This window comes from Cupressus sempervirens, chromosome 3 (assembly GCF_028749045.1).
Source record: "Cupressus sempervirens isolate cs-2001-9-10 chromosome 3, ASM2874904v1, whole genome shotgun sequence".
Classification (NCBI taxonomy): domain Eukaryota; kingdom Viridiplantae; phylum Streptophyta; class Pinopsida; order Cupressales; family Cupressaceae; genus Cupressus; species Cupressus sempervirens.
Genome location: NC_143120.1, coordinates 727323219 through 727342102, shown reverse-complemented (window position 1 = coordinate 727342102; position 18884 = coordinate 727323219). Strand labels below are relative to the sequence as shown.

The following is an 18884-nucleotide window of genomic DNA, read 5'->3' as shown; positions in this document are numbered from 1 at the left end:
CAGCCCCAAAAGCTGAACATTGGGTTGCAACAAAGTGTGTGCTAAGATGTGTGAAGGGCACTCCTAACTTTGGCATCTTGTACAAAAGAAGCATTTAGATTCTAAGCTTATTAATTTTAAGGACTCGGATTGGAAATGATTTGTCGATGAGAAAAAAGTCTATTTTTGGGTATGTCTTCGGTTTGGGCAAGGTGTAGTCACATGGAACAGAAAGAAGCCAGAAGAAACAAGCAGTAGATTTTTCTTTAACCTAAGAAAAATATCGAGGAACTATTAATGCAGCTTGTGAAGCAGTTTGGCTTCAAAAAATGCTTTCTAACATGTAAATGTCTCAAGCAGGTCCTTCACCATTGTATTGTGACAATCAAAGCGTGTTGAAACTAGTCAATAAATCCAGTCTTCCATGAGCGGGCTAAACATGTTGAGCTTCATTTTCATTTCATCCACAAGCTGGTAGAAGATGATTCAGTACAGTTGCAGTATGTTCCAACAGAGGATCAAATTGCAAACATCCTCACCAAATCTATAAGGCAGGACAAAGTTTGTAAAATTAATCGGCAATTTGGTGTAGTTGATAGGATGACCATTAAAGGAGGGTATTAAAGTAATATTTTATTATTCAATGGTCATCTATTGTATTTTAGTTTTAGTTTTCTTTGGATTGTTTCTAATTTTGTTTAGATTATGGTCATTTCTTTTATAAACATCATCCAGTAATTTGTTATATATCTTCAGTTTCATTCATCAGTTATCCAATTACCATAACATATAGAATGGTTTATCAACTGGCAGGTCGGCTTCAATAAAGCACTTTTATTGTCAAAATAACATTAAGGCTGGAAATAGCCTACACTTGCCTGACATTTCATAGCAGCATCACACCTGGTCATAGCTTGTGCTTGAATATGCTGAGTTCCAACTCGTAACAGGTATCCCACCTCATAAATGCAAGCTACCATTAATGTTCTGCTATGATAACATCATGTTAAGATGAAGAATTTCTTTTCATTGAGTTTGGGAAGTTTTCCATGGACTTCAGAGCCTTGGACTGTTATTCATGCATGCTTAAACTCAAATAAGACAGTTTCTGCTAATTATAAAAATAAGCAGAAAAGAGAGGATGTCAAAGAAATAGAAAAGGCATATCAAGAAAACCATTGCATTTGACTACACGTACATGTAGTGAACCAAGTAATGTTGCTCCATTTGATCTAAAAGATAAGAGCGTAGAAGAGCTTTCATTAATAGTTTGATAGTCAAATCTCAAAATACATAGCTAAATAATTGCTTCTCTTTCCCACAACATATTTCAATTTTGCTAGAGAAGTAAAATACAGTACCACATCATGTTTATTCAATTTCTATTATTGGATACCAAATAACCAGTTCAGATATTGTTTGAATAAGCTGGACCCATTTTTTATCAGTTTAACATTAGGCACTGATATTTTAGAAACACAAAACAGATGTTTCAGAATTGACTAGGAAAGAATAAAAGCAACATACCTTTCTTAGTTTCTTTATAGTCTGACGACTCGTCTGCTTTTGTACAGTAGAATGGCAGTATGGATTTATGCATGCCATGGTAAAAGATACTAAAAACCTGGTATACAATGAAAAGTAAACAGGCAAGAATAATCACAGCACCAGCTCCAATAACTCCATAGACCCATGCTTCCATCATTTCCTGCTCCCAGCAGAGATTATCCTACCAATATATCTCTTGATTAGATAAAAAGGGCACTTTATCTTCAAATATGTTAACAAATTCATAAACCAATCCAAGTTCTTAACAGAAAACTTGAAAAGTGTAATTTTATGGATTTACAAGAGATGGATGCAAGTATTCCCCTCATGAAAATTGAATGGATGAAATCAACTTGAGTTGCAGTTAACATTATGAGGGCGTTTTATATTTTTATCTATAATAATTTAATACAAACTGCTGAGTTTGTAATCTTTGTTGAAGAAATGTTCCAATGTTCTGCATAGGTTGTCTTTGAGCATAAAATCAATTTCACTAGATGTTTGATGGCACATTACTGTCTCTACTTATTATGGCTTGGCACAGACATTCAAATCATCTCTTTCATTCTACACATAACTTTTGAAGCAAGCATCAAAAGCAGACAAATATTTTGAATGCAACACATCGCATGCAAGATCTCTTGTAGTAACTTTTCAGTGCACTTAAAAAGCACCAAAAATGACAAATATCACCACTTGTATTAATAACAAGCCAAATCAACTTTATCAAATTTGTTTTGTGATAGAAGAATCTTTCTTTGGCTATAAACATGTAACAGAGTCACAAAATCATTAGAAACCAACAGTGTTATTTAAAATACATGTATAAAATACAATACAAGCATAGTAAATGTGCATGAGTTTTTAATTACTGTAAAGAACAGACATAAGATGTGATTAATTGAACTTAAAAATAATTGGGCTTTTTTCTTTTATAATTATCCAGTTACTTGATATTATCATATATTTCATTTGCAGTACAGAGCCCTCTCACCTAAGGCAGTGTAACAGTTGAGTAATTGTTAGCTCCCACTTTCCTTCTGTTGTTCGCTCTTCTTAGCATATTTTTGGTTTGCTTTCTCCCTTTTAAAGGGATTTTTTGGCCATTTTGGGTTAGTAGGTACTAGGTACATATGGTGTGGAGACTGGGTTTTTTTTCCGTGTAGGAGTTACAGAAATTTTGGGCTCGACTTGTAAAGACCTCTCTGTTTTTGCTACAACTAACCTCTGTGCTCCTTCGTAGCTTTATTTTATGTGTCCTGATGATGATGACTATGGATTCTGTTCATATTTTTGTTTTTTTTTAGAAGTTTAGCTGTTTGTTCACTATTTAGCAGCAGGATAGTAAGGAGATTTTTCGCAGGAGCTGGATACCGTTGTTTTTGGAAACATGCTTGCAGAAGACGAGTTCTGATCTGCATCAAAGAGCCATGTTTAGAAGACGGAATGCTTAGTCATTTTTTTTTTTACTTACTCCTAATGTTTTTCATTCATCCTGAGGATGGATCAAAGTGTGTGATCTGAAACGTTGATGAAAAAAAGTTGCACAATGGAATCCAGAAAAGAATAGCAATTGATTTCATGGATTGTGGAAATCTACTTACTTAGATGGAATATTGTTAACAGAACAGAAAAGCTCCCAACTAAATTATTAACGTAGAGTGTATGCCTAAATATGATGCAAACGCATTGTGGGCTTGCTTGCAATCCTGCATGTTGGAGGGATTTTGGCTTGAAGATGTAGACTCGGTCACCAAAGGAGTGGTGCTCGGTCGTTATTGGGAATAGTTTTGGCTGTGGAGCTCGGCAGACACTGGGAGCTCAACATACTCTATGGAGCTTGGCAGACACTAGGAGCTCGACATACCCTATGGAGCTCGGCAGGCACTGTGGTGCTCAGCATTGCTTGGGTTTTTTCTAATGCTCGGCTTGGTCTCTCTGACACTCAGCTTGGTCTTGGTTCCTATTGGTGCCGAGTTGTCTGTGAGCCAACTTTTGGCATTCAACTTATGTATGGGTATTTAATTTGTGTTGTAGCCGACCTATGGGCATTCAACATATAATTAATCTGAGGGATTTAATTTAATTTGTAATGAATTGGGCCGACCTATGGCTCAACATATAATTAATGTGAGGGATTTAATTTAATTTGTAATGAATTGGGCTGACCTATGGATTAGTTGGGTATAAGTAGGGGGTTTTGTGGAGTCTTTGAGCATGAATCATCCAGCTTGGAGAAGAGGATGAAGTGTAGGAGCGAAATTTGAAGGGCTAGTGGTTTTGGCTTGGAAAGCTTGGAAATTGCTTGGTGGGCTTGCGAGCACAACTCGAGATTTCCTTGGAGTTTTCTTCCAGAGTGCAGATCTGGACTAGCTAAGTTTAGGTTGTGAGTTGGATCTTGAGGGATCTTGCAAAACTATTTTGTAATTGCTTTTGCATTTGGCCCTAACCCAGAAGGCCTTACGACCAGGCATATTGCATGTAAACAATCATATCTATGAATAAAGTATTGTGATTGGGTATCAGATCTTGCTTTGTTGGTGTGTTTCCCCTATGTGGTTATTTGCTAGGAGCTAGGACATCTCCTTTGGGGATTCTCCTGCCTTGCATTGCATCAAGTGGTATCAAAGCCAGGTTTCCTGAGTGTGTGAAACCAATTGCCAAAGTTGAGGCAGTTTTGCACCAGGATCTTGGGTTGGAGAAGGTTGATCCTGTGGAGCTGATTGATCTTTTGGATTGGTGGATCTATTGCTTAGGGTTTGCAAAAATTTTGGAAGATGCCTCCAAGAAGATTGGACCCTAGGGCAATTGATGGTCTTAGTGATGTTGTGGAGGAAAGGATCTCAGAGAAGATTAGAGCAGAATTCCAATATGAGATTGCATTGATGAAGAGTGACATGATTGCTGAGATTGTGAGTGCTTTAGGTGGTATACCTAGGCATATGGGTACTGAAGATGGCTATGAGGAAGTTGCTGAAGACTTTGAAGCTATTGGATCTAGTGGTGAGCATAGAACTGATCATGTGGAGAGACCTGATGGAACTAGGGCTGGACAGTTTGCTAGACCTGGATCTCACTTGAAGTTGAATTATAAGATGGAGGTTTCTAATTTCTAAGGTACTTTGACTCCTGAAGACCTCATTGATTGGATTGGTGAATTGGAAGACTACTTTGAGCTTGAGGATATTGAGGATCCACTCAAAGTGAGGTTGTCACAAGCTAACCTGAAAGGACATGTTGCTCTTTGGTGGAAGGAACTGCAAAGAGACAAAGAAGAAGAAGGTGAAATGAAGATCACTAGATGGAGATTGATGGTGACTAAATTGATGGCTAAGTTCATTCTTGTTGACTATGAACTTGAGTTTTTTAAGAGGTTGCAGAATTTGAAGCAGAAAGATATGACTATGACAGATTATATTGAGGAGTTCTACAAGTTGACTATTCAGTCTAGTCACAACAAATTGTCAAAGGAGAAGGTAGCTCGGTATATTAATGGTTTCAGGTTCAATATTCAGGATGAGGTTTGTATGCTGAATATTTCTTCAGTTGAGGATGCTTATCAGTATGCTCTGAAGGCAGAAGATAAGTTGAAGAAGAAAAGTCAAGGTAATGCTAGAGGGAAGGAGAAGCAGGATAACTTGGCAAAGGCTAAACTAAGTGCTAAAGGTGAACCAAAACCTACTGATCAAAAGAGAAGAACAGGTGGAGGTAGATTTAGTGGTAATTGTTTCAGATGTGGTAAAAAGGGGCATAGATCTCTTGAATGTCCTCATGGTAAGAAAGTTGCTCTTGCGAATGAGGTTGTACTCCAAGACAGTCAACCTGAGCAAGGAGAGAGTTTGCTAGCTCGGCGAGTACTGCTTGGTCAGAAAACACTAGATTCTTGTTAGAGGACTAGTTTGTTCAGGACTCATTATATGTCTGGTGGTAAAGTTTGCAATGTGATTGTGCATGGTGGTAGTACTGATAACCTTGTTGTTGAGGAGATGGTTCAGAAACTTGGTTTGAAGAGAATGAGACATCCTTATCCTTATAGGATTGACTCGTTGCAAGGTGAGCATGTTTTGGAAGTGAGGGAGCAGTGCCTTGTTGATTTCCAGATTGGGCAATATAAGGATCAAGTGTTGTGTGATATCGTCGACATGAACAGTTGTTATGTGTTGCTAGGTAGACCTTGGCAATATGATTGCAAGGTTGTGGATGATTGTGTCAAGAATGTGTTTACTATTGAGAAAGGTGGCAAGAAGTATTCCCTGATTCCTTTACAAAATGAAGAGCTTGGTACGAGGAACCTGAGTATTGGCAACAGAGTTGAATTGAATGATTCTGAGAAGGTTGGAGATCAGTATGGAAATCAGACCTGTGGAACACAGAAGATGGATGTGAAGAAGCAGAAGAAAAACAAGGGAAAGAGTGTACAAGTTGAGGACTTGGAGGATGTTGGCTCCTAATTTAACAGTTTTGAAAATAACCAAGAAACAAGACCAATGCATCTAAGGCTAGCAAATTCCTATGACAAATACACTCGACTGCAGTCTTGGGCCAACTATAAGGCTTGACCCTTCTTCACTTCAGGCTCTACAAGACCTAGGCGGGTTAACCTTGAGGTTTTGATATAGGGTACCAGTGCAATTATAACATAAATGTGAACCTATTAACAGCAGATGCAACCCTTTATATCTCCTAATAACTCGTGTAATAACACAAATCTACAGTAGCTAAATGCGAATCTATGAAATTCATAAGCTAAGTGAGGGTTAGACTTTTCAGCTCTTCAACATGAAAGGGAAGAACATTTGACAAATGATGTTGAATTCAACAAAACCCCTAATATGCAACAGCATGAACAAGTGATCCTATAACTGATCAGTGCCTAATCCATTGGGCAATTCTATGAATCAAATACATACGTACAGGTACCTGAGACATATTTGTATCTTCAGATATCTGATCTATCCATTCACGTTGTAAATAGACATCTATACTCAATCTAAACCTCATTCTTACCTGATATCCTCATCAGTAAACTTGCAACCCTGTTGATTTCCCTAAAGCATTTACATAACCCCTTGAGTTATAAACAACAATGAAACAACATACAGCCTTAAGGAACTGCAACTACAACCTAGGCTCTTTTTTCAAAGATAATAAAACATTGAAGATCACTGATAAAGGAGACAAGATTCAAGATGAAACTCAACCTGTAGTTCTTTGTATTTATTTCCTTGAAATAATACATTCATATGCATGCAATCAGAACATAGAAAACACCTAATAGATCTGAACTATCTGTATTTATCTTGACTGCTGTTGTTCATACAAGAAGAATTTGCTGAAGAATGTGGTGTCACAGTATGAGAACACATCAAAACTGGAACCAAAAATCTAAACTGCATCATGAAATGTTGGTAAAAACTTGGGTTTAAACTGAATAATGGTGACCAAAATTGACCCCAACTGCATTCTTACCATGCTTTACCCATATTCAGGTCATTACCTTACTAGAAATCACAATTGAACTTTGATACCTGAATGCGGTTGCAAGTCAGGAATCTAAGTCAAAACCTCATGTAGCTTGAACAAACTGCTTCCTGTGCGAAAACTAACCTCAGAATCGGAAAGTTTGTCTTCTCCTGATTTCGGCGATATATAATATGCCTATATTCGCTTCTTAGAAACCCCCAGAAAGCCATTTTGAAAAACAGTCCCCTGCTATAAGTGTCTGATCTACACTTCTTATTTTTTCAAAAATTTAAAATATCTAAAGTTTAAACTTTAGAACAAACGCCCTTTTGATTTTAAAAGCTTTGCTTGCACATACATTTTGAAAAAATAATAAAAAATAATATTTTTTATCATTTTCCAAATTTCTCCTTACCCCTTTTGAAAAAACATTTTAAAATGACAATTTAAAATATTTTAATTTATTTTCCCTCGCCCCTCAATTTTAGGGTCAAACTAGGTTTGACCGACCTTTTTGCCACGTGGTGGCCTCTGATTGGCCTACCAAGTCGCCACATCATCGCTCAAATAGCACCTACTTCATCATCGCCATATCATCACTGGGCGAGCCCGCTGCCACATGGCGCGTCCCCGCATTCCCGCATTTTTTAACGTTCGGGCAACTTTCTTTTGCGGGCATGCGCCAACCCTCTGATGTGGACACGTGTCATTATCTGGTGCTTTGTCGCCACATCATCACGTGCTTATGTTTGTTCAAAATTATGCATTTATTGCCTCCAACTGTCCAGGTCGGGTCCCACACCATGCATAGCTTGCCTTATAAAAGGCCACTGTCTTATTCACACTATGCTATTTGCACAAAGGTGTATTTAAACATTCAAAAGCTTCCCAGTATAAGCCATGTGGGATATATGTTGGAAAAGAAAACTCTTCTCTGTTCTGCATTTTCCATTGCTTGGTTCATTCTAAATTATTTGCCACTCCATCAATTCTCCATTTTCTTTGAAAGCTTCCATCTGGTTTGAGACGTGGGCATGCTTTTCTTTGGCATCCGGCCATGCTCTTCTCTGCTTGCATGGGACTTCTCCAAATGCTGCCTGGGACATGGTTACTTGCCTCTGTTCTTAACTTCTACGACGTCTCATCTTCATTCAGATTATGTAATGTTTCCATGGTGTCTAATGATGTGAGTAAAGGCTGGTGGTTTTATCTAAGAATTTTTTAATTGATTTGCTGCTCTTCACATGGGAAAGTGCTATAATTTCTTCATATTCCCTTTTCTCGTATTTCCATCAGCAAACATCTTTATTGCCCCCTTTTTTTGTGGAATTCCTTTTTAAGATGGTCTTCCTTCCATTCTACAGAATACTCTGGCATTGACTACCTTGAGATGTTGCTGCTTGTGGGTTCTTTCAAAAACCCCCTTATTGTATACAATCAATATTATTTTCTAAATATGCAGATTCCAAGGCATACAAATTTTAATTTCAATCAAATTTAACCAGCTTTATACACCCACCCAATTGCTTATGTGCGTGGAGAGTAATACATTGATTTAAATAAGAATTTGGAACCAATGGTGGCTAATCATCCATATATAATTGCATTTTATTGAGTCACAGATCAAAGAAATCTATGATCAAATATCACACATGCTGAAACAAAGTCCACACCTTGCTCTGCTGTAGAAATCTCATGCATTTCATGTGCTCTCTCCAAAAGACTTTCCCCCAGCTTGTTCTTCAGTTCTTTTATCAGATGAGCATTAGCCTCTGCAAATTGCGCCATCTCATCAATAGCAGCATTAATCTTATCTAAAGTGAGATGGCCTCTCATATAGCTTAAAAGAGAGTCAAGTTTGTTATTGCTAATATACCAATGTGGAGGTGGACCACAGCCTTTCTTCTCCTTTTGTATTTTTAACTCCTCTGTCAAACTGGAAAATGCATCATTACCATCTGCTTTAGACAAGCTGATGGCCTTTTCATCTAAAATAGGATTAAAGCTTCCCGGCATTTGAAAAGGAGTATTGTTAAACATATGCTGCAATTTCTTTTGTTGATGCCATGACTCTTTAATCAAATCTTTTAATCAATTCTAGAGATTGTGAATTTGCGTCTGGAGGCCTGCCAGCTGGCCTTAAAAACTGATTCAATCAAGTAACCAGGCCACAAAAATTGGCATGATTGTTCAATGCTACACATTCTACCATACTGCAAATTCTTAGCCCATGACGACTTTCCATTCAAAAGATTTTAATTTTCGAACATCCATACTTCAATTATCCTGCAAGCAAACAGTGTTAAAAAACATAAACTGGGCTCAGGTTCGGCATTATAAACTGGGTTATTGATCACTTGGGGTTCTAAAAACCAGGATATAGGTTCTTTGCCATTCAAAGGATAAGAATCCATAATGAGGGCTTATGACAAGTAACAGGATGAATTTGGCGAATTTCCAAAAACAGGCACTTGGAAATTTTAAACTGGGAAATGTGTCAAAAAGTAATTTTTGGTAAACGAACGGACATAAGAAAGTATGCAGATGGATTCGTCATGACTTGAGAATTGGCATACTTCAAGGATTTTCAGGACACAACACGATGGTACAATCCGTTTAGGCTTACCAATCACGGGATCAAAGTTATAACGTGCCAAACAGTGGTACGGATCAATCTGGATACCTTAGCCGTAACAAAACAATGTAAATTGGGTTTTTAATCATGTTAGCAAATTGATCAAATGGATTCGTCATCATCTCAAAAATGGAACATATGAAGTGTCTGACCCCTAGAACACAGTGCAAAAAGAATTTTTTCATTTGGGTCAACTAGGTCAAAGATATAATTGGTCGAACAGGGCTTCCCAGAATTGTGAACTACACAAAAGCACAAAACAATAAATGACCAACTTTGAGGGGTTTGAAACCTAGTCAAACGGATTCGAAATGGGCTGAAAATCGGAACACATGTTCTTTGATATGCATACTAAACATCCTCAAAGTGGCGGGTCATGACACATTCTTAGGTAAAAGATATTCAAAGACAAACTAGGCCTCCTGTCACTATTTGACACGGGCAGAATTGCAAGTTTTGAAACTAGCTCAAAATGGGGCTTCACCGAATGATTCAGGATGACAAAATAACATTGTGGATTACATGCATACGTCAAATGAAAGGTTTCAAGCCACTCAAACACCATCTAGGCCTCAAACTGACAATTGGCTACATATGCATAAAAAGTACTTTAGGGCATTGATTCTTCAAAATTTTCAATATGTGACTGAAAATTGACCATGCAATTTTCAGTCCCAACAGAGGATATGGATGTGAAGAGCCAGTTTGGGATTTATGTGTTGAATCCCAGAAGATGTTCTTCCAACTATTGAGAACATCTTTTCGAATCTAGGGAGTCTAATGTAGGAGTATCGTGGGCTTGCTTGCAATCCTGCATGTTGGAGGGATTTTGGCTTGAAGATGTGGACTCAGTGACCAAATGAGTGGTGCTCTATCGTTATTGGGCATAGTTTTAGCTGTGGAGCTTGGCAGACACTGGGAGCTCAACATACTCTATGGAACTCGGCAGACACTGGGAACTCGATAGACACTATGGAGCTCGAAAAACACTGGGAGCTCGACAGGCACTATGGTGCTCGGCATACTCTAGGAGCTTGACATTGCTTGGAAATTTGTTGATGCTCGGCTTGGTCTCTCTGACACTCGGCTTGGTCTTGGCTCCTGTTGGTGCCGAGTTGTCTATGAGCTGACTTTTGGCATTTAATTTATGTATGGGTATTTAATTTGTATTGTAGCTGACTTGTGGCAAAACATATAATTAATGTGAGGGATTTAATTTAATTTGTAATGAACTGGGCCGACCTATGGCTTAGTTGGGTATAAGTAGGGGGTTTTGTGGAGTCTTTGCACATAAATCATCCAGCTTGGAGAAGAGGATGAAGTGTAGGAGCGAACTTTGAAGGGCTAGTGGTTGTGGCTTGGAAAGCTAGGAGATTGCTTGGTGGGCTTGTGAGCACAACTTGAGATTTCCTTGGGGTTTTCTTCCAGAGTGCAAATCTGGACTAATTGAGTTTAGGTTGTGAGTTGGATCTCGAGGGATCTTGCAAAACTGTTCTGTAATTACTTTTGAATATGGCCCTAACCCGGAAGGCCTTACAACCAGGCATATTGCATGTAAACAGTTATATCTATGAATAAAGTATTGTGATTTGGAATCAGATCTTGTTTTGTTGTTGTGTTTCCACTGTGTGGTTATTTGCTAAGGGCTAGGACATCTCCTTTGGGGATTCTCCTGCCTTGCACTGCATCAAAATATTACATCTGTAGCCATTTTAATGGTTAAGAGACGTCATTTAGAACAATGTTCTTTGCGTGGATAAGGTTGTATCAAGGAAGTTAAAACAAAACCAATATAAAATTTCACTAAACAGGTTGTCATGTAAGGTGTCAATGATTTTTTACAAGCTCATTATAAGTGGTTTCACTCCAGCAAAGCCATCTCCCTCTCAAACGCTATTGTCAGGTTATTCGTCCAACTATTGGGTCAAATGCAACATTTGATCAAGTCAAAAGTGGGTTCATTTGCAACCAAGAGGTCAATGGCCCCAACTGTTGATTGTTAGATTACTCTAATATAACATCATCACCAGATTAAACATTGAATTCGATGTTGTTTAAATTGTCTCAAAGAACTCGATCTTATTGTGATTCCCTTCAAAATAGTATTACAAACTCAGTCCATGGACTACTTTGCATGGAACACGTAAATCCAAATTGGTTTGCGTGAAATTATTCATTTATTTTCATGTACTTTTACCTTGGCGAGGATCAAGGTTCCAACATTAATCCCTTCTTGTCAGGATGCCCAAGTTCAAATCTTGTCTCTAAAAATTTTCCTTTTGCAGAGGATGGGTGATCCAGGTGAGTCAGGACTTGAGCCAATTGTAAAAGGAAGACACCCACCACAACAAACTTCACACAATGAAAGCCTAATAGTCTCAACTCTACATAACTTGTATAAGCATGCCCAAAATCACACTAACATATAATCTTCACAGTGTATTATGAACACATCAATGGCATTTGGGATGTTATATCCTTACGAGAAAAACAAGCATAAACGGTTTTAAATGATCTTTAATCTTACCTGCTATGTGTCCTTGCACATGATCATATCTATCTATAGCTCTATCTACCTATCCAGGGTACTACCACCAAGGTTCATTTCACAAAGTGCACTATAATTCAGGAATGCCATGTTCGTCACTTAATTGATCCAGAATCCAAAAATCCATGTTTGAAGAAATTCAAGCCCACTGACACATATAAAAGAAAAGCCCATAAATTCACATTGTGCAAAAAACAACATCAAGCTTTGGAACTACCAACCTTTGTGCGCAAGGCTTAAGGCATCTAGATCCTTTGGTCCTCAATTGAGACCAGCTCGTTCAAAGATACGTTTTAACTTCCAAGCACATTTGAACAGAGAGGAAAAAAACGAGACGGTAAAATTTCTTTGGGTTAACAAGACATACTAATCAATATCGGCTGAATATTCAACTCAAATCAGGTGGAGGGAAGCCCCAAAGGTGGCAGAAGAATTATATGCTGCAAAAATTGTGGGGTACTTGTTGAAGATAGTAGCCGCGATAAAGATCTTTATCTCTGGAAATATGAACGTCATTACTGTTATTGTTACGTTCAGCTGAAAAGGACAGTTATGTTTAATTGTAATATTAAATGTAAATGACATGTGTCATTCTCATGCATTGAGGCATGAATATTCGATGAGTTGTAATTGATTATAGGAGTTATAGGAATCTCAAGAGACCTTCGATTATAATGTGAAGAGTCTCTCCTATTGTTATATGTATCGCATCAAGCGATAGGCTTTGTACACTTGAAGTTTATTATCAATAAAATGATCGTTTTGTTGTGTGACTAGGTTTTCCCCTTCATTCTTGAAGGGATTTCCCAGGATATTTTTGGTGTTCCTTGTTTCAGTTTGGTCTTCTTTTAATTGCTAGTTATCTTTATGGATCTCTAGGCTGTAGATTTAACATGGTATCAGAGCCTAGTTAATATCAATTTTGAGGGAATTAGCCTCTGAAAATTGTCTTGTGCAAAGTTTTTCTTCCTCTTATAGGGTTGTGATTATTGGATTTGTGTTTGATCAGAAGCATATAGATTTGTTGATCATCTGGGTAGAATTGTGTGAGAATTGGTTGCATGTAAAAAGGGATAGTTGCCTTTGATTGATCTACCTAGTTTCTGTTTGCTTCATTGTTTGCTCTCCTGTTGTTATTTGCATCTCTTTATGATCGCAAAAGTTCTTTTTTAATTCGGAAGACGATGATTATATCAAGTTAGTTATGTTGAAAATGTCTGGATGCTCTCCAAACGGCGTATTCACTCTCTTTATCTGCATGGAATAATCGTCATGAGTTCATGCGATTCCAATGATAGGAGTGCAATGTTTATTTCTTGATTAATGTTCTTATCCATTCGTTTTTGCATATACAGTAGCACTCTCCAGCGTTGTTGTTTCCTTATCTGTCAGGGTTTTGCATTTGATCTTGCGATCTATATCCTCTCATATATTTTGGCTTGCTCTACATATGTCGCAACTTTGTATGTATGTTGTTTTATTTAGAAGTTTTTCTTGGAATTTCTTTCTTTGAAATCGGTTCTTATATTTTATAGGTTGTATCTATCGTTAAGTATTTATTGTGCAAATGTATCTTGGTCTACTTTCGTCATAGTATTTGTTTTGAGTCAAGCTTTGATGAATGTTAGATAGTAGTGTTATTTGAAGCATAAGTTAGTGTGTCTGTAACGATGAGCAACTATCTTTGGGAGTGGGAACTGGTGAGACTGTCACTCAAATATTAAGGTGATATGGCGGCAGACTTGACCACAAGAGAGTAGATTCTTGAACACGCTTAATGTGGGTTTATCGACATTCTTCTTGTCGGGATCTGCATTTATCGTGCTCTGTTATTTGGTGTGCAAGCATGACTGCTTGATGGGTATGGAAGATCATAGGTGGTCAAAGCAGGAAAACACACCATCATGGATCGAACTGCTCTCTTGCTCAAGACCTCCGCATTCTAGATGCTCTCCTTTCTTACCCCTCCACCATTCTTGATCGATGAGTTTGTTTATTTTATGCTATACATTACGGAAGTGAAGGCTTCGATTTATATTGTTTATTGTCGTGTGTTGCATCTCTCTTATTTAACATTAAGCCACATTTGTCTCTATCTTTGCCTCATATTACTCTGTATATGTGATAGGTAAATTATTTTGAATGCATATTCAAATTGCACTTGCATGATTATATCTTGTAACTGACATCTCATAATCATCTTGTTATGGAAGAAGATCATTCATCGTTGTTGTTGTCATGATACATCACTCTTCCGTTACGACTATCTGAGGTGCGTAAGTTACTGTATTGTGTAATGACACTAGTTCAAGAAGAGTATATGGTCGGTTAGTTTTGTCTAGCAATAATTTTCTTGGAAAATATTATTTGGGTAATTTCATTAAGCTATCATTGTTTTCATATGAATATAAATTGAAGCCTAAATGTGATGACCATGATAGTATGATTAATCTCTGGAACTTGTAAGGACATTCACTGTCATCTTGGACAAAGTTGTAGTTGTGTTGGATTGTTCTAAAGGTTAAATATGTGGAAATCCCAAGGGTATTTGTTGTTTGCCTTCGACATTTTTGATGAGTTGATTTTATTTATCCTTCTTGATTGCAAGATGCATCAAGATTTAGAAGGAGATTTTAACTTCAAAGAGAGGCTTCATAATTAAGAGGAAGTACTTATGGAATCCCTATCACTCTCCTAGATGCTTGTGATGCTTGTGGTATTTATTAAATTTGACACTTGAATGGAACTAAGTCTTGTTTTGTTATGTCTATTTCCATTCATGAGAAATCAACAATGAAATTGTAAGATCAGCTATGATAACTCTTTCACTATGCGATAGTGAACATCATGTTGAGAGAGTCCATGATGTCATCACGTTGAGAGATTCTGTGATGGGAGTTGGATGTCATGTTGAGAGATTCCATGGCAATTCACATTGAGAGATTCCGTGATTAAAGGCTTAGCTGTGAGTCTTACAAATTTTTCATGTGGAGTGATTCCATGAATGTGATTAATTATTATAGGGTTTCATGTTGAGTGATTCCATGAATGTGATTAATTGTTACAGGGTTTCATGTTGAGTTATTCCATGAATGTGATTAATTGTTACAGGGTTTCATGTTGAGTGATTCCATGAATGTGATTAATTGTTACAAGGTTTCATGTTGACTGATTCCATGAATGAGATTGTTACAGGTTTTCATGAATCTTATAGGATATATTGTAAGATTTTATCATTAACATTTTGGTTGCAGTCTTGTGTGCTAAAGATCTCTCTCTGGCTAAGAGGGAGTGTTGAAGATAGTAGCTACGATAGAGATCTTTATCTCTGAAAATATGAACGTTATTACTGTTATTGTTACGTTCAGCTGAAAATGACACTTATGTTTAATTGTAATATTAAATGTCAATGACATGTGTCATTCTCATGCATTGAGGCATGAATATTTGATGAGTAGTAATTAATTATAGGAGTTATAGGAATCTCAAGAGACCTTCGGTTATAATGTGAAGAGTCTCTCCTATTGTTATATATATCGCATCAAGCGATAGGCTTTGTACACTTGAAGTTTATTATCAATAAAATTATCGTTTTGTTGTGTGGCTGGGTTTTTCCCTTCAATTCTCAGAGGGTTTTCCTAGGATATTTCTAGTGTTCCTTGTTTCAGTTTTGTCTTCTTTTAATTGCTAGTTATCTTTATGGATCTCTGGGCTGTAGATTTAACAGTACTGTGTGCCGGGATTGTGAGTCCTTCAAAGTTCCATTTAGCATAGGAACACACGTTATTGTCCATGAAAATCTCACCTATATTTTAAACAGTGGGACGAAATTTGAAAATTGAGAGAATATTCGACTTGGTGGCAGTATTCTTCAATCTGCTCACCTGCCAAGTTAGGTTTCTGGTCCAATTCTCTTCAGTGGATTGCAATCAGGAAGGTATAATCCCTTCCATGCACGCTTTAACTAACATTGGCACATTCTTTTGGGGTATGTGGTCAAGTACCTACGGAAATCACCTAATTCCTACGTTGCTTTAATATCCATTCTGCAATATTCCTTGAACTGCAATGGATGATCTCACCTTGTAATGTTCTTTTTTCCCTCTCACCTAAGGCAGTGTAACAGTTGAGTAATTGTTAGCTCCCACTTAAAAAAAATTGGGCTTTGCTTTTTTAAAACTACACAATTACTGATATTATCATATATTTCATTTGTGGTACAGAGCCCTCTCACCTAAGGCCGTGTAACAGTTGAGTAATTGTTAGCTCCCACTTTCCTTCTGTTGTTTGCTCTTCGTAGCTGTTTGTATGCTCCTTTTTGGGGTGTCAACTGTCACTTTTGCTCTTGCTATAGCCTATTTTTGGTTTGCTTTCTCCCTTTTGAAGGGAGTTTTTGGCCTTTTTGGGTTAGTAGGTACTAGGTACATATGGTGTGGAGACTGGGTTTTTTTTTTTTCTGTGTAGGAGCTACAGAAATTTTGGGCTCGACTAGTAAAGATCTCTCTGTTTTTGCTACAACTAGCCTCTGTGCTCCTCCGTAGCTTTATTTTATGTGTCCTGATAATGATGACTATGGATTCTGTTCATATTTTTGTTTTTGATTAGAAGTTTAGCTGTTTCTTCACTATTTAGCAGCAGGGTGTACTAAGGAGATTTTTCACAGGAGCTAGGTAGCGTTGTTTCTGGAGACATGCTTGCAGAAGACGAGTTCTGATCTGCATCAAAGAACCATGTTTAGAAGACAGAATGCTTAGTCATTTTTTTTTCACTGACACCTAATGTTTTTCAGTCATCCTGATGATGGATCACAGTGTGTGATCTGAAAAGCTGATGCAAAAAAAATTGCACAATGGAATCCAAAAAAGAATAGCAATTGATTTCATGGATTGTGGAAATCTACTTACTCAGATGGAATATTGTTAACAGAACAGAAAAATTCTCGACTAAATTATTAACGTAGAATGTGTGCCTAAATATTACATCTGTAGCCATTTTAATGATTAAGAGACGTCATTCAGAACAATGTTCTTTGCGTGGATAAGGTTGTATCAAGGAAGTTAAAAACAAAACCAATATAAAATTTCACTAACAGGTTGTCATGTAAGGGGTCGATGATATTTTACAAGCTCATTATAAGTGCTTTCACTCCAATTGCCAGGTTATTCGTCAACTGTTGGATCAAATGCAACATCTAATCAGGTCAAAAGTGGGTTCATTTGCAACCAAGAGGTCAATGGCCCCAACTGTTGATTGCAGGATTACTCCAATATAACATCAGCACCAGATTAAACACTGCCAATTCAACACTGTTTAAATTGGCTCAAAGAACTCGATCTTATCGTGAATCTCTTCAAAATAGCATTACAAACTCAGTCCATGAACTACTTTGCATGGAACACGTAAATCCAAATTGGTTTGCGTGAGATTTATTCATTTATTTTCATGTATTTTTACCCTGGTGAGGATCAGGGTTCCAACATTAATCCCTGCTCATCAGGATGCCCAAGTTCAAATCTTGTCTCTAAAAATTTTCCTTTCGCAGAGGATGGGTGATCCAGGTGAGCCAGGACTTGAGCCAATTGTAAAAGGAAGACACCCACCACAGAAAATTTCACACAATAAAAGCCAAATAGTCTCAACTCTGCATAACTTGTATAAGCATGCCCAAAATCACACTAACACATAATCTTCACAGTGTATTATGAACACATCAATGGTTTTTGGGATGCTATACCCTTACGAGAAAAACAAACATAAACGGTTTAGAATGATCTTTAATCTTACCTGCTATGTGTCCTTGCACATGATCATATCTATCTATAGCTCTATCTACCTATCCAGGGTACTACCACCGAGGTTCATTTCACAAAGTGCATTATAACAGAGATAATTCAGGAATGCCCTGTTCGTCGCTTAATTGACCCGGAACCCAAAAATCCATGGTTGAAGAAATTCAAACCCACAGGCACATATAAAAGAAAAGCCCATAAATTCACACTGCGCAGAAAACAACATCAAGCTTTGGAACCACCAACCTCTGTGCGCAGGGCTTAACGCATCTAGATCCTTTGGTCCTCGATTTAGACCAGCTCGTTCAATGATAAGTTTCAACTTCCAAGCACGTTTGAACGGAGGGGAAAAAACGAGACGGTCAAATATCTTGGGGTTAATAAGACATACTAATCAATATCGGCTGAATATTCAACTTAGATCAGGTGGAGGGAAGCCCCAAAGGTGGCAGAAGAATTATATGCTGCGAAAATTGTGGGGTACTGTGTGTCGGGATTGTGGGTCCTCCAAATTTCCATTTAGCATAGGAACCCACGTTATTGTCCATGACAATCTCGCAAATATTTTAAACAGTGGGACGAAATTTGAAAATTGAGAGAATATTCGACTTGGTGGCAGTATTCTTCAATCTGCTCACCTGCTAAGTTAGGTTTCTTGTCCAATTCTCTTCCGTGGATTGCAATCAGGAAGGTATAATCCCTTCCATGCACGCTTTAACTAACATTGGCACATTCATTTGGGTTATGTGGTCAAGTACCTACGGAAATCACCTAATTCCCACGTTGCTTTAACATCCATTCTGCAATATTCCCTAAACTACAATGGATGATCTCACCTTGCAATGTTCTTTTTTCCCCTGTTTTTTGTTAAGACTTTATTAGAGTTTTCAAATGTTTTTAGATAAATCTAATGAGTTCAGGC

At 37.5% G+C, this 18884-nt stretch overlaps 1 protein-coding gene across 2 annotated transcripts in view; it reads right to left on the bottom strand.

Moving 5' to 3' along the window:
• LOC149568831 (protein MALE DISCOVERER 1-like) overlaps positions 1-18345 on the bottom strand; it is a 67548-nt gene extending 49203 nt beyond the window's left edge. The window contains exons 1-2 of one of the 2 annotated variants that reach the window (XM_089821707.1): positions 18209-18345; positions 1507-1708 (exon numbers count right to left, since the gene is read on the bottom strand). In XM_089821707.1, the coding sequence (XP_089677833.1) occupies positions 1507-1684 (178 nt within the window). In that variant the 5' untranslated portion in view covers positions 1685-1708; positions 18209-18345. Of the gene's footprint in view, positions 1-1506; positions 1709-12152; positions 12250-18208 lie in introns of those variants that run through there. The other variant, XM_089821708.1, reaches the window with a different exon arrangement.
• Positions 18346-18884: the final 539 nt, after the last annotated feature.